The 25,127-nt window shown below is 27.7% G+C and overlaps 1 protein-coding gene across 4 annotated transcripts in view; it reads left to right on the top strand.

The window, feature by feature from the left end:
• Positions 1 to 25,127, top strand: part of LOC117171194 (adenosylhomocysteinase-like 1) — a 34,700-nt gene that overhangs the window by 4,247 nt on the left and 5,326 nt on the right. Inside the window, exons 2-9 of one of the 4 annotated variants that reach the window (XM_033358272.1) lie at positions 5,337 to 5,384; positions 5,804 to 5,888; positions 9,195 to 9,376; positions 10,068 to 10,392; positions 12,695 to 12,845; positions 12,926 to 13,078; positions 13,146 to 13,311; positions 21,029 to 21,275. In XM_033358272.1, coding sequence (XP_033214163.1) covers positions 5,337 to 5,384; positions 5,804 to 5,888; positions 9,195 to 9,376; positions 10,068 to 10,392; positions 12,695 to 12,845; positions 12,926 to 13,078; positions 13,146 to 13,311; positions 21,029 to 21,275 — 1,357 coding nt within the window. Of the gene's footprint in view, positions 1 to 5,336; positions 5,385 to 5,803; positions 5,889 to 9,182; positions 9,377 to 10,067; positions 10,393 to 12,694; positions 12,846 to 12,925; positions 13,079 to 13,145; positions 13,312 to 21,028; positions 21,276 to 25,127 lie in introns of all 4 variants that reach the window. The other 3 variants (XM_033358271.1, XM_033358274.1, XM_033358273.1) reach the window with 3 other exon arrangements.

Here is a 25,127-nt window from a genome sequence, read left to right as displayed (position 1 = left end):
CATAAATGTAAATTTTTTTCTTTCATGTTACAGAAAGTTAAAATTAGAAGGTATGAGTTGGAAAAATATTAATATTATTTTTTGTAAGAAAAATATTTTTGTAATATATTTAAAAGATTTAAGCAGAAAGTGTGTATAAAAGTCATACGAAATATAAACATTTAATTATTATTATTACTATTATTATTTTATTATACTATTATTAGTATTATTTTCTCACATCTTTCTTTCCAACTTTAACTTCTCGCACTATGCTATGAATCCCAGGGTATCTAGAATTTGTCCGGGATTTTGTGCAGTTTAAAAAATACGGTTAAATGACGAAAATGTATGAAAAGATCCGGGGAATTGTGTATTCTTCAAAATTAAAAAAAAAATCAAATTTCATTTTTAATCTTTTACATTCTGGGGCTTCCCGTGTCCGTCTTAAAACTAACTTCTCTTAAATTAAGTCGTCAAAATAAAAAATTATAAGCAATTTTCTCTGGAAATCTAAGTATTCTTTCATCCTTTTGACTCCCTTAAAATTCGGCTTTCCTGAAAAATAAAAAGATCCTGCAATATTAAAAAAATGGTCTTAAAGAAATCCCAAAAATCTTAAAAAATGTTACCTTAAATTTTTCAAAATTTTTAAGAAGCTTCTGAAATTTTGTTCGAATTCTTTAAAATATGTTCTTGACCATAATTTAATCATTCTTTTTTTTTCTTCAGAAATGTGAAAAGTCTGTCGTCATAAATTTAAATTACATATAAATTTTTATTTTATGCGTAAAATTATCATTTTAATATTAATAAATCATAACATTTAATGATAAAAACATGTAATGCTTTAAACGTCTTCGATTTATTACCAGCCAATCAGAAGATGGGAAATCTTGGAAATTTACTAATCAAAACATGGCGCAGGCAATCAATTTGTCTAGCAATGCCAGCATAAAATTCACTCAGACAAATTACTTGTGCTGTTTTTCCTGCCAAATATCTGCAATTTTATTGTCGATAATTTTGTTATCAATAAACAAGACATTTGGGAAATTATTCTTTTTATTTTTCTAGTAAGTTTCTGACCGAAATGTAGTCCTAAATTTTTACAGGGTTGCTGACACAATGGAAAAAACTATCTCTTTCATTTCCCGGTTTTTCCCGGCTCAACAAAAAATTACGGTAATTGAATTAAAAAAATCCGAACGCTTAAAGTTGAAATTTTATTTCATTTATACTAATCAAATTGAAAACGAACTCCAAATTAAAGCACTTAAGCTGAACTCTTGAATTAAAAAATTAAAAACTTGAAGCTTAAAAAAAGTGTGATTAAAATTTTCAATAATGTTCTTGTATAAAATGGAAGCTCTCAAGTATTTCATTGAACAATTAAATATAAATACGTGATATCAATTTCATTGCCCTACATTAAAAAATGAATCAATAAATTTCTAAATTATGTCCATTAAATTTGGAAGCAATTTCAAGTTAGAAACATTAAAAATTAAACGTTTTTTAATTTTGTTCAGAACTGAATACTTTTGACATAAGTAATTTAAAATTAATAATTGTTTATCTGTTATTTATCTATACATCGAAATTTAACAAGTTTAATTACAAATTAATAATTTAAAAATCAAACAATTAAAATTGTAACGTTACATTTAGCTTAAGTTTACTTCGAATTTGGAACTATTCATATTCAAATGGTTTAGTTTTTAATATTATTTTGATTTGTAATGGTGCATTTTATATTAACTAATAAATATTGCTTGATACTGAAAAAATGTCCTTTTTTAAATTAAAAACTTTCAAATTGCATGGTTAAAATCAATCGATCATTTCCATTTGTTTAGCTACAATTTTTAATGTTAAATACTGCACATTGATTAATTTTAAACAAATTTAGAAAATTTCTATAAAATGAATTATTATTCACTTTTGAATACTCGATCTACTAAGAATTGGACTTCATATTTTTTAAAAATTGAAATCGGACTTATTTATAGTTGCATTTCTATCGAGTGATATAATTTTTTTATTTGAATTCAATAAAGAGATTTGTTTTTAATTTATAAAATTCGCATTATAAAATAAATTCACTGTGATTTTCGTATTCTTCGTGGTCTCAAAAAATTATAGGTTTTCCAATCAATCGTTAAAAATGTTTATTACTTCGGATGATGTTTAAATTTAAAGAAAATTTTGAAATTTACAATAGTTTTTCAATATATACTTAGCAAATAGACAAATTGGCTACATTCTGAGTCATTTTATACATATTTTAAGAGCTTTCAACCTTTAAACGAAAAAAATTAACTTTAATATCATTAAAATTAAAAGAACTTAATCAAATCTTCAAAACAGAGGTGAATGAACAGTTCTGACCGATAATCGAGGTAATGAAATCTAAAGTAAAAAGATAATAATTTAAAATAAAATTTCCATCTGCCATAAAATTTGTGCATTATGCTTCGAATTCTAATAGTGTGATATTTGACACTTTTTAAAACCCAACAAAAAGGTTAGAGGGTACTGTTAAATAAACAGAAAAGTGGACCCTCTAGTTTGATGAATAAAATTCTATGTATAAGTTTTAGGATTCTAGAAAATCTACATAAGTTTCATTACAATATTTTTCTTCATATTTCTAGAAATATCAAATCATTGAAAATTTGTAATATTTTATGATTATTTCTAAAGCTTTTTGCTTTTAATGGTATCCTATATTGCCTTTCATAGTTCTATCAGACTTTCGAACTTTTCCGATACTTAGGTTTTATGAAGCATTTATTTCACTATCCTCAAGCCTTGAAACTTACTCAATCGTTAAACCTCTTGTCGTCCCTAAATTTTCCTAGATCGACAAAACAGTATAGATGTAAAATAATAATAAATATTTTAATACTATAATTAATACCATTCTTCAACATTCCAGAATCCCCGTATTATATTTTACGATTACGTAAAATATGATTAAGGAAACAGTTCTGCTCATATTTTGCAGATGTATAATCTTCAATAAGTGGGTTTTATGACACTCGTGCATGTTTTTAAATCCAAATTATTGTTTTACATAAATATGCTTGTATTATTTGACATATAGAGCATTATTCTCACGTTAGTCAGTAGATGAAATATACCTATATCACAACATTTACCATGTAACTAATATTCAAAACTAACTTATCAAATATGCTCGATATGTTTAACATTATTCTATATTTTAATTAATTTCTATGTATCTTTAAGCTAGCAATTATTGTAACTATTATCGATTACCGAACGATTCTATATTAGGAATGTCAGACTTCTTCTATTAAATTTAGAAAATTCGGGCATTTTTCTTCAATCTTTCTCACACTCGTTCACCCATTTTCTGACGGCAGTGTAAATTTTAGGGAAGATAATTCTCCTTGACAGGGTTGCCGCAGGGCAGAAAAAACGTGGAGATATTTCGATTATTTTTAATAACTTTAAGAGTATCGAGAACTTTAAAAGTTTTAAGGGATCTCAAAATATTTCAAAGGATTTAATTTTTTTGTATTTTAACAGATTTTAGCACTTTTTAAAAATTCCAAGAAATTTTCAAAACATTAAAAAAGTTTTAAGTAGGTATTTCAAAAGGTTTTAAAGGATTTTGAATATTTCAGGATATTTGTAATTATTGCAAGGAATTTTCAAGAGCTTTAAAATATTTCAAGGGATTTTAAAAGCTTTGGAAGGGTATGAAATATTTTAGTGTATTTTAAGAGATTCCAAGGAATTTTCATTTGATATCAGTAATAATTTAGGTAATTTTTGGGTTTTCTACAGACTCCAAGGAATGTTGAATAAATTAAAATTTTTTACAGGGATTCCAAAAAATTTTTTAACATTTCATGGTATTTTTAAAAATTCGAGGGAATATTCAAGGGTTGTACAAATTTCAAAATATTTTAGGGCGTATTTAATAATCCCTTGGGATTTTCAAGAGCTTTAAAAAATCTCTAGGGATTTTAAATGATTTTAAAGGATTAGGGTATTTTAGAGGATACCAATGGTTTTTTAATTGATTTCAATAATTTAAAGGGAATTCAAAGGATTCATAATACTTAAAGATGTTTTTAATAACTTCAAGAAATTTTGAAGAGGTTTCAAAAGTTTCGAACGAATTTCAAAAGATTTTGTGAAGCATTTTAAATATTGCAGGGAATTTTGAAAGATTCCACGGAATTTTGAATTGGTGTCACTAATTTGAAAGGATTTCAAAGGGTTTGAATGATTTTAAAGGATTTATAAAATTTTCGAGCAGTTTTAAAGAAGTTTCTAGAAGTTCGAAAGATATGGAACGATTTCACCGGATTTCAACTAATTTATTCACGATAAGCATGGGATTTCGTAGGGTTTGAAATATTTTAAGAGATTTCCAAATATTTTTTGCAATTTATTTCAATTCATATTGAATTCAACCTGAGTTCGTATCAAATTATCTTCAGTTCTTTAAAATTTTTCAGAATACTCTTAAATTTTTTAATTCCCTTACAATTCTACTCAATTTATTGGATTTTTGTAGAAATTTTTCAGTTTCCGTTAATTTGAACTTTTAGTTTTTTTTAACCTACCTTGAATTCTGAGGTATTTGATCAAGTTCTTTTGATTTCCCTTACATTTCCTCAATCTATTTCAAAGTAATGAATTCAATTAATTTTTTAAATATTTTTCTATTGTTTTAAATTAACTTGCATTTTTTTAATTCGCTTTAAAGTTTTACGGATAGCATGGAATTCTTCTCATTTCCCTTAAACTTTTCTAAGTTGATTCAAATTTTATTAAAATCAATGTAACTGTTTTCAAAATTTGTCTGAATGCTTTTGAATTTTACTTGAACTGTTGTGACGTCTTATGAGATTATCCTGAATTCGTTCAAATTCATCTGGAATCCTTATAAATGTTATCGTGTTCATTGAAATTCAAAAGAAAATTAGTATATTTTAGTCACTTCTTGATGGGTTAGACATTCGTCAATTTTTCGGTTTAAATAGGTAACTTTTTCCAAGTGAATTGGCTGTGATAGTCCTGAGAGTAATAAAGTAAATAAAAAATAGGACAAGATTAGAATTTTTGTATTTAAAGATCAGCGCTCAGGAAATATTCAGGGAAATTTGAAAATTAAGTTTTTGGCTACCCTGTTTGATTATATTAAATGTGCTAATATTCTTTTCTAAATGTACTTGGGATCTTAACATAACTTTAATATAAACTAAAGTGATTAGCATTAATGATACTTATATCGATGGCTGTTTAATTTCTGTGGACATGATGAAAAATCTAATAACGTTTGAATTATGAAATGGTGGTTGTTGTGATTTCAGAGCCTAGAGGCATCAAATAATGCCTTTCACGGCCCGAGAACAAAATTAGTAAGTAAGAACATATGTGAATCACCAAATAAACTTTATAGCATTTGCTATAGAACGTAATCCTGTTCCTCTCAGTATTGCTTTGAATTTTCCTGGCATCAACCACAAACATTTCACACGATCGTCAAGATGATTCCTGTCACACGAATACACTTCCTATCAAACCTTGAATGAATAGTTCCTTTTCTGCACAGAAAAATATCGTGACGACTCTAAATTTTTTCGCACTTTGCAAATAAAAAAATAAACAAACAAGTGTGAGAAGAAATTCTTGGTGCAAATCGTCAGAATTGGTCTGTGCGATTTTCAAGTAGCTTCATTTATTCTGTTATGTATGTAGTTTATTTCCATTCATTGCAATACTTACCTAGAATATTTTTATCTTGATTTCGCGTTTCGATATATTTGAAAATTTTTAGGAAAGCAAGTCAGGCGCTTTGAAAAAGGCGAGCCGTTATCGAAGTCGTTCCTTATCTGCCAGCAGTACTGACAGTTACAGTTCTGGTAAGAGTCATCATTTTTTAAATGTGCATACCGCATCCGTTCTTTTATACATCAATTATTCATATTTGTCTTGCAAATTTTAGTCACATAATTCTTTGAATTACAGGGTTGCTACGGATCAGGGACTTTTAAACTGGTCAGGGATAATCAGGGATGTCAGGGAAAACCTGAAATAGTCAGGAAATTTTCAGAAAACTGAAGTTGAAATTTAGGGGTCATCCACAATTTATGTGCGTAAAAAATATAAATGAAAGTTCTGTAATTGTTTCCTAAGATTTCTGTTAGAAACTTACATGTTTATTGTAAATTTACACTGATTTATGAATGAATTTTTCTATAAATGTATTAAATTTACAATAAACTTGTAATTTTGCCACAGCAATCATAGGTCATAAAAGTACCAGTAATTTTTGTGGGAAATTTACATCAAGAATGATGGTATTTTCCCGCTAAAATCAATGGAACTTTACAACATTTAGAGGAAATTGTAATTGTTGTGAAAAAGTTAATTGAAACTTTTTACAGTGTACCTCAAGAGTTTCTCTAAAATTTGCCTCCCCCTTCCCATGTAAAATACCGTAAGATTTACTAGACCCACCCCCACCAAATCATATTAAGATATTTTCTTTATTATGATAATTTCTTGAAAAGTCATGTGTTTTGTTATACATTTACCTTTGTGGAGAACGTTAATCTTTATTAGATGAAAATTGGTATTTTTTTGTACAAAATTCAACTATTTGATTTAAAATTCATTTTTGTTGTTTTTGAAAACTTACTTCTTTTCTTGAAAACTTTTTTTTTCTTGAATTTTTCTAATTGAAAATGTAACTGTTTTACTTTTCCTTGCAAGTTTATCTTTTTAGTTGAAAACTACTTTTTTCCATTCGTCTTTTTGTGGCTTAAAATGTCCTTCTTTTTTGTGTGTAGAAAATTAGTTCTTTCGTTTTTCTTTCAACGTTCAACAATTACACAGCCACACAAAAAAAGTGTGCGGATCTGGTAACAAGACACACGTATTCCTATGGATTTTGGGGCGCTGAATTCAAATTCGGTATCAAAAATCGCCCATCACGTCATGGTTGAGCCATAACCTCAAAAAATGACGAAAAATCATGCACTGAGGCAAATACATTTCAAAATAATGCCAGTGATGCATATTTTCACTTCAAAAACATGTCGACAACTGAGAAGGATCAACCCTTGCCTGATATTAACTTATTTAACATAACTTTACCCAACAGAACCGGACCTCACATAACCTAAATTAACAGAAATTTATTGATCTACACGTAAAGCTCTGGAAGCATATTTTCTCAGTAGCAAATGTGTGCTACATCGAATGGGTCAACTCGAGCTTAACCTCGAAATAAATCTAACCTAGCCTAACCTAACATAACCTCACGAAACACAATTAAACTGATTGTGTTGTCCCGTTGTGTTTGCGGTACCGTTTGAATCAGCTTGGGCTTAACCTGCAAAGAGGTCAAACCTATCCTAACCTAAAAGAACCTAACTTAACTTCACGTAACACAATTAAACTCATTGTGTTGTCCCGTTGTGTTTGCGGTACCGTTTCATTCAGCTTCGGCTTAACCTAAATAGAGGTTTAACTTATCCTAACCTAACAAAACCTGACCTAACATAACCTAGCCGAATGAAATTCAACCTACAAATGAAGAAAAAAGGACACGTTATAGCAGGCAGAAAATAGACTGAAGTAGGCCTATAAATCAATTTAATTCCGATAAAAAGCAAGATAAAATGTGAACACGAAAGATAGTATAAATATCTCCCTTAAGTTTAAGAAAAGCAGAGAGAAAAGAATTTTGAATAAAACTCTTATTCATTTGCATGTTTAAGTGAAATGAATTTTATTGTGTTACAACGGGAACACTTAAGTTAAGTTGTGTTGCGTTAAGCAAAATTTCGTTAGGTTCTGTTAAGTTAGATTCATTTGTAGGTTAAGATCGAGTTAACATATTAAATATAGCACACATTTAAGACTGAGAACCGTACGCTTACATAGCTACACGTGTGGTTGAATTTCATTCGGCTATGTTATGTTAGGTCAGGGTTTGTTAGGTTAGGATAGGTTAAACCTCTATGTAGGTTAAGCCGAAGCTGAATAAAACGGTACCGCAAACACAACACAACGGGACAACACAATGAGTTTAATTGTGTTACGTGAAGTTAAGTTAGGTTAGATTTTTTTAGGTTAGGATAGGTTTGACCTCTTTGCAGGTTAAGCCCAAGCTGATTCAAACGGTACCGCAAACACAACGGGACAACACAATCAGTTTAATTGTGTTTCGTGAGGTTAGATTTATTTCTAGGTTAGGCTCGAGTTGACCCATTCGATGTAGCGCACATTTGCTACTAGGAAAATTTGCTTCCAGAGCTTTACGTGTAGTTCAATAAATTTCTGTTAATTCAGGTTAGGTGAGGTCAGGTTCTGTTGGGTAAAGTTATGTTAAATAAGTCGATATCAGGCAAGGGTTGATCCTTCACAGTTGTCGACATGTTTTTGAAGTGAAAATTTGCATCACTGGCATTATTTTGAAATTTATTTGCCTCAGTGCATGATTTTTCGTCATTTTTTGAGGTTATGGCTCAACGATGACGTGATGGGCGATTTTTGATACCGAATTTGAATTCAGCGCCCCAATATCCATAGGAATACGTGTGTCTTGTTACCAGATCCGCACACTTATTTTTTTTGTGTGGCTGTGTTATGTTCAAAATGAACCTTTTTGCGAAACATTGGTTATTTTTTATTAAAGACTCAACTGTTTTGTAGTATATGCGTCTTTTTGGCATCAAAATTCATCAGGGAAAATGAATAATTAGTTATGGAATTTCGAAATTAGGATTGTGTAGCAACCCTGCATTAGTATTTAACTTTCTTTTTTTTATCAACTTAAACTTTTCAAATCTATTCTCTCACAATTTCAAAGAGCTGAAGATATTAATATTATTTTTTAAAGTCTCTCATTCATACATTCATTCACAGCACCTTTTGAAAGTAGTACCACAGATTAACATACTGATAGCACAGTTCAAATAGATAACTAGCCTTTAAAATTCGCTAATTTCTGAATGAGCCCAGGTAAAAATCTGAAAAAGAGAACAAGAAGCTGGGATTGCAAGATTATTATATTTGGTAGAAATTAAAATCATCTGCATGCGAAGTCGCTCTTTTCGGTATTGGTAAAAATAACAAAAATGTCTATCGGCATATGCAGTTTGTGGTGAAACTAACATCATTCATTTTTGGGGTGTCAATTATTTTAGCATCTTATACAGGAAGCTCTTCTGATGAAGATGATATCTCACCTCGTGAAAAGATTCAGAAAACGGAAAAGGGTTTTACTGAGTTCTGTGTACGGAACATCGATCAACATGCCTTCGGACGTAGGGAAATTGAAATCGCAGAACAAGAGATGCCAGGAATCATGGCTCTACGCAAACGTGCTTCTGATGACAAGGTATTTCTCGTTTCTATTCTAAAACTTTTGCAATCTTTTGATTTTAAAACATTAATATTTTCCCCTGTTTTAAAGAAACTACCACTTTTTCTCGTTTTTCACACAAATTTGAGCAGAATCAATAGAACCAAATAATAAAATCCAACTATTTCCTGTTAAAAGTTAATTCCTTTTAATTGAAAATTCAACTTTTTTGAAAGTTAAACTACTTTGTTCATAATTAATTTTTTGTTGGTTAAAGATTCATATTTTTCTTGAAACTTCATTTCCTTGGTTGAAAGTGGAACTATTTCTTATTTATTCATTTATTGTTTAACTCAACTATTTTTTATTTGAAATGAAAATATTTTTGGTTGAAACATCAATTATTACATTTTTCTTTAAGAATTCGTTTTTTGTTTGTTAGAAAATTCAACTGCTTGGGAAAAAGTTGAAGATCTTTGTTAAAAATTAATATTTTTGGTTAAAGATTAATATCTTTGATTGTAAATGTTGCAAAAATATGCCTCTTTTTTGTTATGAAATGAATCTTCTTGTTTGAAATTACATGTTTTTGTGAAAAATGCAACTGTCTGGTTGGAAACTATTATTAACCTTCTTTCGTGAAAAATCACCCTATTTTCCCGGTTTTAAAAGAGATAGCATTTTGGGCTGTGAAGTCTGAATTCACCAAATATTTTTTTTCAAACAGCCACTCAAGAACGCCAAAATAGTCGGATGCACTCATATCAATGCTCAGACTGCAGTTCTGATTGAGACTCTTGTGGAACTTGGTGCCCAAGTTAGATGGGCAGCATGCAATATTTACTCGACACAAAACGAAGTAGCCGCTGCTCTGGCCAATGCTGGTTACCCGATTTTTGCATGGAGAGGAGAGACGGAAGAAGATTTTTGGTGGTGCATTGACAAGTGTATAGCGGCGGAAAACTGGCAGCCTAATATGATCCTAGACGACGGAGGAGATGCCACGCATCTTATGTTAAAAAAATATAACGCTATGTTCAAAATGATTCAAGGTCAGTGCCAGGATTTAAAAAATAAAAAGTAAAGACCAGGGTGGCCGTAGTTGAGGGGAAATTCAGAGAATTTTGTTGATCAGAGAAAGTCAGGGATTTAAAAAGAAAATACAAAAGTCGCTTGTCTAAGATAAAGTCACTGCAGTTACTTTTTCAAATAAAAAGATCACTTTAGTCACTTTTGGTTAGTTTTTTTCCAAATCGCAATATAATCGCTTTTTAAAGATAAAGCCACGCTGTTGAATTCAGGTATCTACATTTAGGTGAGTCGAAAATAACAAATTCTGGAATTCGAAATCGCTATAATGCGAGAATGTATAATTGATTTTGAATGGATGGACGTGCAAATTGGTTACCCACGCTAAAAAAAATGTTGAATGCCCTGTTGTCGGACAAAATTCTTAACACCTGTGTAAATAGGAAAAGAATATTTTTAATTTTATTTTAGTATTTAATGAAATTATCTTTATTACTTGTGGATTACAATGTTTTCTAAGTATGTGTTGGATGTTTAGCATAAAAATACACTCGAAATAATCGACAAGACCCAGGAATCGAAATTTAAATTATTTTTTAATTTGGAAATTGGTATTCAATATAACTTTATATTGATAGAATTGCTATGCTTAAAAGGCCCACATATACTTTAAAAATTGTAAACCACAAGTTGCAAAGATGATTTCATTAAATTCCAAAATCAAAATAAAAAATTCGCTGTGTTTTCAATCTCGATAACTGAATCTTGGCAAATTTTTTTCCTAGTGCATTTTTGGCACTGGAAAGTTCTCAAGTACTCGAAAAGATTGTTCTCCTATTTACAAATATGCTAAAATTTTTTTTCCGAAAATAGGGGGGAATCAAACAGGAATTATTTCTTATAAAATAATTGATCAAAATCCGCAACAAGTCGGGAAGAATTTGTTGGCCTTCAGGTATGTAAAAGATTTAAAGTCAAGAAAATTGATAAAAAAACGAACGATAAAGTTTTAAAATATAAATTTTTTTAGCGCGAAGATCCAAGCTGCATGTCTATCGAACCCCAGAATTGGTTATTTTCGACCAAGAATTTGACATTTTTTAAATATTTCAATTCGTGTGTAATTTGAAGGGATATCAAAGATTTTCGATTTTTGCAATCGAAGGAACTTTCAAGAGCTGTACAACACTTCAGAAGAATTTAATGGATTTGACATATTTTTAGGATATTTTAAAGTATTCAAAGGAATTTTCAATTGATTTCAGTTGTTTAATTAGATTTCAAAGGATTTTAAATATTGTAGGATATTTAAATATATTTCAAGTCATTTTCCAGAGCTTCAAAATGTACAAAGCTATTTCAAAATATTTTTTGATATTTTAGGGAATTTTATAAGATTCCAAGAAATTTTGAATATGCTATCAACTATTTAAAGGGATTTCAAAGAATTTTAAATATTTTAGATTCATATTTTATACGATTTTAAGGCATTTTCAATAGATTCAAAAAATTTGATGGGATTTCATCAGATTTCCGAGGGTTTTAATTATTTCAAGGAATTTGAAAAGCTTCTCAAAGTAGATAATTAAATTTTCCAATTTGGAATTCATTTGAAATCCTATTATTTTTTCCAGAGATCTTTTTAATGTTTTAGAATTCTCTAGATTTGTTGGAATTCTTCTAAATTTACTTAATTTCAAACTTAATGAATTCAATATATAGAAGAAGTTCTCCAACATTTTTTAACGTCCGGGAAGTAATTAGTTAAGATTTTGAAACGAAAAAATGTTTTTTATTCTTTTCGTTTAAAAATCTTAATTAATAAATTCAATTATTTCTTACAATTCAGTTGAATTCTCATGACTTTCGCCGAATTCAATGGCATTTTTTGATTTCGTTCGAGTTTGAGTTTTTTTGAAGTCCTGTTAATTTATCCTGAATTCGTTCAAATTCGCCAGTAATTCTTATAAATTTCCTCAAACTCTTAAAATTACGAATGCGAGTCAGTCACTTTTTAGATTAAAAATTGGTCACCTTTTTGAAGTAAATTAAGCTCTGGCAATCCTGAAAATAATAAATTGATATTTTACATTTAAAATTATTTTATAGTATATATTAACGATTATATATTTTAATTTTAACTTTTATAACTATATTTTAAATTTTACAAGGTAAACATTTTGGACTTTAAATAATAATGGTCAGGGAAAATGAAAAATTAAGAAAAAATCAGGGAAAAGTCAGAGAATTTTGAAAATTAAATTTTTGCCATCACCCTAAGATTCCGAAAGAATGTTTTGAGACTAAAAATAAAATTTATTCTAGGAATTGTTGAGGAAAGCGTAACCGGTGTACATAGGTTATATCAATTGTCCAAGGCTGGCAAGTTAACCGTCCCTGCTATGAATGTGAACGACAGTGTAACAAAAACCAAATTCGACAATCTCTACAGTTGCCGCGAGAGTATTATCGATAGGTACTGCAAAATTAATTATGAGTTTATAAAAGGATTTTCATAGATTATCTGAAATAAAATCGAAAATCTGTTTTAAACAGTCTCAAAAGATCTACCGACGTTATGTTTGGAGGCAAACAAGTAGTCATTTGTGGATACGGTGAGGTGGGAAAAGGTTGTTGCCAGGCTTTGAAAGGACTCGGTTGCATCGTATATATTACTGAAATCGACCCTATTTGTGCTCTTCAAGCCAGGTTCGTTCCTACGAATTACAGTAAAATCCAAATTTCAAATCAATTATCTGATCTTTTTTTCTTTTAGCATGGATGGATTCAGAGTGATGAAGCTTAACGAGGTTATCAGAAACGTGGATATCGTGATCACGGCGACTGGAAACAAGAATGTCGTGACACGTGAGCACATGGACAAAATGAAAAATGGTTGCGTTGTGTGCAATATGGGCCATAGCAATACAGAAATAGATATAGTAGGTTTTTTCATACGTTTCTAGAAAAGGTATTTTCTTGCACTGTGCACACTGATTCGAACCGAAATGATGTCCAATTTGAGGTGCGTCGAAAGTCGATTCCAAAAAATTTCGAATAGCTCAGTTGGAATCGAAAAAAAACGATTCGAACGGGGCCGTTTGAAGATCTTTCAAATCGACTATCGACAAGCTCAGTTCTTTGATTCGCATTTTGATTCGAACTATCTAAGGTAAACCGACCATTACTGGGACAGTTACGAAAAGTTAACCTATATAAGCACAATTTTAAAATGGTGGATTAGAAATTTTTGTACAAAAACCGTTATAATAAGTGACTCATACATTATTTGATCAATTAGAACAGAAAATACATTATTAATTTTATATTTAATTAATATTAATGGAAAATTTTGAAGCTAGTCAGATCGCCCAATAGTGGGACAAGAATTATGGGGTGTATCCTTAAGTGGGACACATAAGAAGCCAGAATGGATTGTTATAAATCATAAAGAATTCTTTTTTCTTTGTTTTTCAATACAATTTATATCAACATGTTAACATTTTTCTTAACCAAATAACAAGATATTATTAAATTTAATTAAATAATGTAAAAAATATTGCTTTTGAGCTAAACGTTTTCCATTCAGTTGATTATTTATTCTAAAGAAGTTGTTCAAAGTAGTTTATTGAAACCACAAATTTTACCAACTCCTTATGTAAGTAATTTAATAGTAACTTACAAATTTAATTTTTAATCAAATTCGTAAGTATTCATAAACATTAAAAATTTTTTATTAATATTATCAACTACTTTGTTGAACATTCGTCTTTTTGGTTCGAAGATTTATATTTTCAATCATAAATTTCATATTTTTTAGCAAAAATGCAACTGTTTGGTTTCAAAAATATTTTTACTTTTTTTTAATGAAAAATCTTATTTGGTTGACAAACCATCTCTTTTGGTAGAAATTTTATCTGTTTTGGTTACAAGACGAACTATTTAGATGAAAAATTTGGGTGAATTAAATTTTTTAAATTTATAACACATATTTTGTATCCATGGAGTTCTATGTATATAAGTTTTTTATTTTAACTGTCTCTCTATCCCGCGGAAGTGTGGTGATCGAAAATTCGACAATTGAATTGGGAAAGAAATGTCAAAATAGTGAAGGTTACATACTTCGAAAATGTACCTTTCTATAATTCTAACATTAAAGTTTTGAACAAAGGTAAAAAAAGAAAATTAAATTTATTAGAATGACACGCAGGTAGAAATAAAAGGGCTAAAAAGGCTGGAGTAAAACGTCCAGAATCGGTAATAGCAAATATAATATTCAAAAATAATAAAATAAATAAATGATTGATCAATAATTATCAGAAATTGTACTAAAAAATATGGTTTAAATTATTTTTATAATCAAATAAAAATAAAACTTTGAATTACAATTACACAAGTAATTAAGTGTTTTTATTTCCTTTCTTTTAAAGAAAAGACGAGAAATTATATTTGTATTTTTTACAATATATGCAGGACCAAATTTGTAAATAATCTAAACTAATCTAAACTAAACTTTTATTAATTGAAATTTGCTGAATTCAATTTTTAAATTTATCGTCGACACCCTTAAACGAATGAATTTTCAATTCATATCCTTCAAAAATTCTAAATTAGATTTAGATATGTAAACTTACGAGATTAATTGAGAGAGATGCGAAATACATGGAAGTAAATAACCTCGACTATTTTGACATTTCATTCCGAATTCAATTTTTTAATTTTCGATCGCAGCGCTTCCGCGGAATAGAGAAACAGTAATATACATAGAAGTCCATGGAAACAAAATATGTGCTGATACAACTTTATTTCAGCCGAGGCTTCAATTATTTATTTTTTATGGTAAATTTAATATTTTAGTATGTTTGTTCGAACACTGCATGCCATTTTTTCAAGAAATTTTTAAAACTTAATCGCTCACAGGGATGGCCGCTGGACCGGAAAACCGGGAAATGAGAGTGAATATATTTTTTGATTGGGAATTTAACAAATTTGTAGAGAAAAAAAATCTGTCTAATTTATATTTTTACCATTTTTCAAATAATTAGTTGAAGATTTTCCTTTTTAGATTTTTAATTTTAAGCATACATTTAAATTTAAAGGATTTTAAAATCCGGTTTAAAAGACATAAACAATTGAAAATGATAAGCGTTTAAAAACTAAGATTTTTAATTAAAAAAACCTTTCTAGTTGAGTGACTGTAAATATAAATTAATTATTTTTAAAATTGAATTGTACTTTAAGATGTAAAAAGTGAATAATAATTAATTTTATAAGGCGATTCGAAATAAGTTCACATTTTTAGAATTTCCAGATTTTAACGTAAAAATTAAATTGTTTTAATGGGAAAGTCTTATTACTTCGACAAATGTAAACAACCGATTGAAACTTTATAAACTATGTTTATTTTTTAAATAATTACAAAATAATATACTTATAATCCAAGGCTTTTATTAATTCTCAAATATTATTTCAGTCTAAAATACTCCATTTTTAAACCATTCAATGTGATATTTTTTAATTAAGAAAAAGGGCAATTACTTAATATTTAGAAATATCTGACTTCGCTCGCAAGGTACGTCTAGGGCGCGCGACTGTTGGTTATGTTGAATTAATAAAAAAAGAAATATTCAATAGAACTGTAAAAGTCTGTACTTAAAGTCCTAAGCAAATTAATTTTTCTCACTAAAGATGAAATTCATAATTAAAAAGATAAATTTTAGAACCAAAAAGTCGAATTTTCAACCAAATGTTTCAATTATTAATAAAAAAAAAGATTTTTCAGCCAAGAAAGAAAAAAAATTGCAACCAAACCATTGAATTTTCAATTAAAAAAGACGAGTTTTCTTCAAAACAGTTATATTTTTAATTCAAAAATATAAGTTTTCAACAGAAAAGTGAATTTACTTAATTTATTTTAAAAAGTAAATAGATAATATTAATATAATTAATTTTTATATATTTCATATTAAATTTTAATGCATATAATTTATGAGTTACTATTAAGTTACTTATACCTAAGCAGTTGGAAAAATTTAAGGTTAGAATTGGAGGTTTTAATGATCTACTGTGAACTATCACAAAACTTCGAAATTTAATTAAAAACACGGCGAAAGTGATCGTGTCAGTAATGGAAATGCAATTGCGCAGCTTGCGTTGAAATATCCGAAACTGAGACAGTCAGCGACAGATTGTCCCGAATTAGGCAACTTCGTCAAGAATTTTTCCAAATGCGGGACATTAAAATATTCATAACTTACTCAACAAAATTGCTAAAAAAGTTATTAATTTTGTTCTTGAACATATTGAAAATATGCAAAAACATTACTTTTTCTATTATTGCAGGAAATTTTAATAATACAAGGCTATACAAGTCATGGGGAAAATTTTTAAATACAAAAAAATGGCGAATTTGGCAGCAGTTCATTCATAGATTTTGAAGAGTATTTTTTGTTATTTTTTACTAGATGTATAAATTTTTCAGAACAAAAATAAATAGTCGTCATAAATTCAAAGAAACTTAAAAAATACAAGAAAATTTTTACTTTTATGATTTATGTTGTAATATAAAATATACTCAACTATACTTATTAGTGTCCCAGTATTGGACATACTTTTTACGTTGTCCCAGTAATAGTCGGTTTACCTTGTATATGTTTCTCGTCATATTTGTAATATACAACGCGCTTTACATAGTCTACTCTACAGAATCCATTATTATCAAACCTATAAATGAGAATGCCTGTTAGGTGCCATTTCAGAAGCGGTGCCAAATTTTATTCATTTTTCCGATCAAAAAATATAATTGTTGATATTTCAACCACAAAATATTTTTATTTAAAAATTGAAAGCAGTTGAATTAATAAAAAAAACTTTTTGCACTTGGCGGGGCAGGAGAATAGACAATAAATAATATTAATAATATATATAGGTATAAAATCCATATTGTCAAAGATTTCAATAAATTCACAAATGTTATCAAATATTAAAAATATTTCGCAAAGATTTCTAATGATCTTACAATATTTTAAATTATTTCCTCAAGATTTCAAAGATTTCGGATAGATTTAAAAGATTTTACAAAGATTTTAATAATCTCACAAATATTACCAATTATTTAACAATTGTTTCAATGCTTCACTTATTTCTAAATAATTACTTACATCTTTAACTGGATTTCCCAAAAATTCAATAATTTTACAAATATTCCCAAAGATGTAAAAAGTTTCAAATATTTCGCAAATATTTTGCATAGATTTAAAAGATTTTACGAGGGAATTAATGATTTCCCAAAGATTTCAATAATTTCACAAATATTTCTTAAAGATTTCACAAATATTAGAATGATTTATCAAAGACTAAAAAGATTTCGCATATATTTAAATGTCACAAAGACTTAAATGATTCTTCAAAGATTTCACATAGATTTCAATCAGTTTTACCAATATTGCCAAATATTTCGCAAAGATTTGACATTTATTTTGGATGAATTTAAAAGATTCCACAAAAGAATAAATGATCTCTCAATGATTTGACAATAAATTAAATTTTTTTTTAGTTTCACAAATATTAAAGAGATTTCCCAAAGATTTCAAATTTTTCGCATAGATTTGAAGAATTTCACATTATTACGAAATATAAAAAAAAATATTTCAATTATTTTCTAAGGATTTAACAAATATTTCCCAACAATTTTGGATAGTTTAAAAAAATGTTACAAAGACTTAAATGATTTCGCAAAAATTTTAGCAATTTCAAAAATACTCCAAATACTTCAAAAATATTTTCGAAGGATTTCAAAGATTTTCCAACGATTTCGTAAAGATTTGGAATATTTCACCAAGATTTGAATGATTTTTCAAAGATTTAACAAAGATTTCAATTATTTGTACAAATATTTCAAAAATAATTGAAATATTTCGCAAAGATTTCAGATAGATTAAAATTATTTCACAAATTCATAAATGATTTCAAAATGATTACTCAAAGATTTAAAAAATTTCATAATTATACCAAATACTTCAAAAATATTTTCAAAACATTAAATAATTTTCCAACGGTTTCAAAGATTTTAAATATTTCGCAGATTAGAAAAATTTTACAAAGATTTCAATAATTTCTCAAATATCAAATATTTGAAATGTTTCGCAAAACTTTCGGATAGATTTAGAAGATTTAACAGACTTGAATGATTTCTCAAAGATTTCAATAATTTCAGAGGATACATTTAGTACATTTCCTGATGATAAATCGAAGAAAATTTCCAAATTTTTCGAATTATGACCCTCCAACGCTTACAAATTACTTTAATATTTTAATTTTCATATTCTTTCTCATATTCCACTCTTACCATTTCTTAAAGAATTCTTCTTTTTTGTCCTGCTTTCAAGAAACTCTTCGTTTTTCTCTTCTTTCTTGTTTAATTGCGGCCTAAAATAAAGGACTTCAATATTAAAATATAATTATTTTGAATGAAAAGTTAGCTATTATATATTTGATTCGTATTGCATCTAGTTCATTTACAAATTCTATTATTTGTTGACAGTTTAATTCATTTTGTTGAAAGATTCATCTATTTAGTTGAAAATTTAACCATTCCTTTTTTATAAAATGAATACTTTTGGTTAAAAAGAAAACCTTATGGGTTTAATTTTGAACTCTTTTGTTAAAGATTAATATTTTTATTTATTTTTTTATTAAGATTCCTTATTTTAGTTGATTCATCTCCTTGCTTAAAAATTAGTTTTTTTGTCTGAGAATTCATGTTTTTTATTTAAAAATTTAACTATTCCATTTTGGGTTAATAATTTATATTTTTACTTGAAAATCCGTCTTATTAATCTTCTTGGTTGAAAACTTATCCTTTTTGTTTAAAAGTGCAAATGTTTTGTAACAACAACAATTTGTTGAAAAATAAAAGTCTTTAGTTGAAAAATTAACTTTTTTGTTGAAAATTCATATTTTTGTATGTAAATTAATTTTTTGATCTGAAAATTTGAACTATTTCATTTTAAGTTGTAAGTTTATCATTGCTAAGTTGAAAATTGTATAGTTTGATTGAAAATCCGTCTTTTTATTGACTGTTATTTTTGTTTGTTGAAAATTCATCTGTTGATGAATTACAGCTATTAAGATATGATAGATACAGCTATTAAGTTAAAAATTCGTCTTTTTTGGTTGAAGTTAACTGGTTGAAATTTTTTTGTGTAAATAAATTTTTTAAACTGAAATTTTGTTCGATTCCATTTTTGATTCAAAGACTATCTCTTTTAGCTAAAAATTCACCTATTTTGTTTAAAACGCATCTTTGTTCATTAAATATTCATCTATTTGGTAATAGGATTCAACTACATTCTAAAAAATTGTTTTTTCTACTTTTCCTCCAATTAGTTAAGAATTCGTCGAATTCTAGTTAAAAATGTATCTTTCTTTGTGGATAAGAAACTTTTTTGTTGAAAATTCAGTACTTTACTGGAAATTCAATATATTTCGAGTTTAAATCTTAAGAATTTAAAATATTTTATATTGAATTCAGTATTGTATTCACATTAATTTGATTTGAAATTCTTTATTCCTCTGATATTCTCCTGCTTTTTTTTTTTAAATCGCCCTTTTTCTTTGTTCTAACAGAGTTTAATATTGAACGATGATTTTCAAATCACATGAAGTTTATTTTAAAAAAATGCAGTGAACGAAACACGCAAGTAAATTTTTGAACTTATCCTTTCAGTAGTAAAGAACTGTAAAGTTTAAAGAATATATATCATAATTTAAATTCAAATTGCATATAGATATAGAACACAATGATTTTGCTGTTTGTATAAACCAAAAAAAAACGAGGAACAAATAAAACCTAATACAGTATATAAATTAAGTAAATAAACGAAGGTGTGCTAACTTGAAAAAATTAGGTTTTCTAAACCGATATTAATTTAAAACAAAAATCAAACACCAAAAAATGAATAAAAGTCGAAGTAGATATTCAGATTATAAGATTCTTATTTATTCTTTTACATTATGTATTTTTTAATTTATTTATTTCCCTTGTTTGGATCCATTTACTGGGGTTTTTAAACAACGTTCAGATTCACGGTGTTAGAAAACTTTTTTTGAGCCTGGATAGGTCAAGTATTTTTGTAGATCCCATAAAAATTACAAATTAAAAGTATGGAATAGATATTTTATCGATATTACATGTAAAAGGATTAGAATAAAATAAAAAGTTTTCGCTTCATAAAAATGTAATTACTAAAATTACGTAATTTAAAGTTCACAAATAATTCAATCAAATTATTAACATTTTATTTAATTAGACTGAAAGCTTCTGATTCTCTTTTTTTATTTTGTATGTGAAATCGATTAGACTTTGTACAGCGCGTCGTATATTACTGATATTACAAGAAATATTTATAGACAGTTCGAATCCAAATCCAAATTAAAAACTGAACGTCGAAAAATGTTTCGGAAAACTTCCTAACTGCCCAGTTGGAATCGAATCTTTTTCGAATAAACTGAACGCTTCGAAAGTCGATTCAAAAGACTTTTGAGTTGCCGGGTTCGAAAAAAAAGCGTCTCGATCTGAGCAATGTAAAAGTCTAATATTGTCAGGTTGATATCCTCTTCTTTGCCATCTAAATAAGATCAATTTATTTCTATCAACAGAATAGTTTACGTACTCCCGATTTGACGTGGGAAAAAGTTAGATCACAAGTGGATCATGTGATCTGGCCGGATGGAAGGCGCATAGTGCTTTTGGCGGAAGGTCGTTTGGTCAATCTCTCCTGTTCTAGTATTCCGTCCTTCGTCGTCTCGATTACGGCCGCCACACAGGCACTGGCATTGATCGAACTTTTTAATGCCCCGTCAGGACGCTACAAGAGTGACGTTTACTTGCTGCCTAAAAAAATGGGTTTGTCTTTACTGATATTAAATTAATCTTTTAAAGTTCTATTTTTAGGATTCTTAGCCCCGAGCAGAAACCATTAAATAGGAAGTCCAGCGACCTTAAAAACCTCGAAAACCTGCAATTCTCCTTGAATTTTTTTGAACCTGGAAAACCTGAAAATCTCCTTAAATTAAATTTTTTTCTTTCTAAACAGTTATTTTATTAAAATGCGAAAGGTAATTTTAATCTTTTAGTCTATTATGAAAGAAACATCACGCTTAGAAGACTTCTTGCTCCTGAAGTTTTTTATTTATCAAGATATACTTTATCCTTTACTCATTGCAGAATAAATAAATAAATACATTTTTAGACATTTTTTGTAGAGTTTGCCAATTATTTTATAGATTGCAATGAGCAGACTTTAATATTGTTAATAATTGTATACGTTTTTAATTTTGTCTCCGCTAATATATAATGTTAAAGCATACATTTTTTTTGGTGATATTCAACTTACAAATTATAAAAATTATTAGATGAAAATTTCGACGTTAATTCAGTTACAGAATTAGAAAAGCCATCGCAATCTAATGGATTTTTCTTGGTTTTCATACCTTGGTTTTTGAGTGTACACGAGATTACAAAACATTACTAAAAATGTCAAAAGATTTAAAAATATTTATAATAAAAGGATTTTGAACATTTCACAAAGATTTTACGGATTTCAAAGATTTAAAAAAGGCGTGTACACCGGATTTCAAATATTTTACAGCAATTTACAAAGCTTTTAAAACTTTAAAAAGATTTTGAGCTTTTTAAAGATTTGAAAAGGGGTAGAATACTCCAGGTTTCAAAAGATTTCAATTCATTTTAGAAGATCTTAAAAGATTTCTATTCATTTTAGAAGATTTTAAAATATTTCACTAAGATTTTAAATAATTCAATGATTTCAACAAATGAAAAAGATTTCACGACCAAAGATTATTGAAAAATTTCACAAATATTTCTAAAGATTTGAGAAAGATTTCACAAAAATTTCCCAAAGATTTCTAATATTTCATAAAGATTACAAGGATTTCAAAGATTTGAAAAAGGCGTTAACATCAAATTTCAAAGATTTAGAACATTTCTAAAAATTGTAAAACCCTCAATAGATTTCATAGATTTGAAAAAATGTATAGTAAACCAGATTTAAAAAGATCGTACATAGATTGCAAATATTTTAATGATTTCAAATAAATACAAAAGCTTTCATAAATATTTCATAAAAATTTCATACAGATTTAAAAAGAATACAAGAATTCCAAAGATTTCAAAAAGGATACAATACTCCAGATTTCAAAGATTTAAAAACATTTCAAGGGTTTGCAATCATTTCAAAAGGTCTCAATTCATTTGAGAAGATTTGAAAAGATTTCACTAAGATTTCAAATAATTAAGTGATTTGAACGAATGAACAAAATTTCACAAATAACGAGTTTAGAAAAATTTCACAAATATTTCAATAGTTTCAAACGAATACGAAAGATTTAGAAAATATTTCAAAGATGTTAAGCTAATTCCAAAGGGTTTCAACAAATTTGAGAAGATTTCAATGATTTCAAACGGACACAAAAGATTTCATAAAGGAAGAGCAAAGAAAGCTTTGAAAAATATTTCTAAGATTTCATAAACATTCCAAAAGGTTTGAAAAAATGTCACAAATATTTGAGACTTCAAGGATTTTAAAGATTTCAACTATTTTACGAAAATTTAGAAACATTCCAAAAGAATTCACAGAAATGTCAAGAGTACACAAAGATATTAATTGATTTAAGAGATTTCAAAGAATTCGCAAAGATTTAAAAAGATTTCAATGATTACAAAGACGACTTTTGTTCGCAAAAAATGAAGGATTTGTTTATTTATGGTTCTGCTTTCTTTAAAAATGTTTGGCAAATAAAAAATTAAACTCATTTTTTACGTCTATAAAAAACGGTTATTTCATTATTTAATGTAAAAAAAGGAGAGCTGGAAAAACTTGAATTCTTGACCTGGGAAAACTGGAATAGACCTTGAATTTCGTTCCTAATAATCGCTGGACACTAGGGTGGTCCAAAAATGCATTGCAAAATTTTTTTCGTTCTCCTTCCCCAAGTTTCTATTTCCGGAGAAAAAATCTGTAATTTTTTTTTTTCAAAATTCGAATATTAACATGTGCCACCAGGTACTTCAAATTCCCATTTAATTAACATGAGGAAATTTTGAATTTTAGAAAAATTGAACTCATGTTCCAGGGTTTCATCGAAACATGCTAAGTTTTTTAGGAATTTAAGAGGAACCTCTACGAAATAAGACCATACTAATAACTTTCATTTTCAACCCACCTCCACCCTCCCCACAGCACCCAAAATATGACAAAAAATAAAAAAAAAAATTTTTTTATGTATTATTGTTACTTTTAAGCAATTTCCGTCATCTCTTTCATTAAAAAACTACTAATGGACAAATTGAATGCTTACCACGACTTAAAAGAATTTTCAATTGTTTGAACAAATGTAAATTATTTAAACAATTATTTATTCCCCAAATTTTTTTTAAAATAATCGTATTTTCTTATTGAAATGCAATATTTTGTCATTATTTGAAGTGGTCAATTTGTCTAAAAACATTATGTAATTATTTAAACAATTAATTATTGTTTATTTTCAAAATTTCTAAAAATTGGGCCAAAGATGTCCACTTTTCAAATTGGTCTCCTGTGCTACTTTTGATTGAATAATTACATAATTTTGATACATTTCTTTTAATGTTTAACAAATATATATTTGTTTAAACAATTTTTATTTGCTCAAGCAGTTATTTTTCGATAACTAAAAAAATGAAATAAAATAGAAGACATACAATTAATAATGATTTTAAAAGTAGTTTTGGAATAGTAGTTATTAAAACAAATTATATTTGTTTATACAATTTAAAAGCGGAAAATTTATTCTTTCTATACACTATACAGTCAGAAACATAATTATATTTGTTCTATTTTATTTCATTTTTTTAGTTATCGATAAAAAAACTGCTTGAGCAAATAAAGATTGTTTAGATGGATAGAAATTTATTAAACCTCCAAAGGAATGTATCAAAATTATGTAATTATTCAACAAAACGTAGCATATAATATTAATTTAATCCTCAATTGTCACACATCCAGCGAATATCGGTAATTGTCACACGGGGTCCATTGGACCGCAGCGTAGAAAACTGTGGATAGTTTCTCGATTGTTGAATAGACTTACCTGAAACGTATTGTGGATGTTCCTGAAAGCCTTGTGAACAATATGATATTGCCCATATAAAAAAATTCAAATGTTAATATAGTGAAAAAAAATGCAGAAAATGAAGCAGGCATTATAGAAATATTCGCGATTGAAAAAGGCATAGGGTCCAATGGACCCCGAGTGACAATGAAGGGTTAAAAAAAAGTTCATATCTGTGGCTCAATTTTTAGCAATTTAGAAGATAGACAATGAATCATTATTTAAATAATTACATGTTTTTTAGACAAGTTTACTACTCCAAACAATGACAAACAGATACATTAAATCAGAAAATACGATTATTTTCTTACATTTTTTTGGGAATGAATAATCTTTAAAAAATTAGCATTTTTTTAAACAATTGAAAATTGTTTAAAAAGTCATGGTAAATATTCAAATTGTCCATTAGTAATTATTTGTATGAAAAAGACGACGGAAATTGCTAAAAATTAACAATAATACGTAAAAATGTAGTTTTTTTATGTTAGAAAAAGATAAGAGTAAAATTAACGCAATTGACATGAGATTCATGCGCATAATAAGCGGGAAATCCCTAATGGACAAAGTAAGTAACGAGATAATTCTA

Source organism: Belonocnema kinseyi, chromosome 4 (assembly GCF_010883055.1).
Source record: "Belonocnema kinseyi isolate 2016_QV_RU_SX_M_011 chromosome 4, B_treatae_v1, whole genome shotgun sequence".
NCBI lineage: Eukaryota > Metazoa > Arthropoda > Insecta > Hymenoptera > Cynipidae > Belonocnema > Belonocnema kinseyi.
The sequence above is the reverse complement of the archived record's forward strand: the minus strand, read 5'-3'. Positions and strand labels throughout refer to the sequence as shown.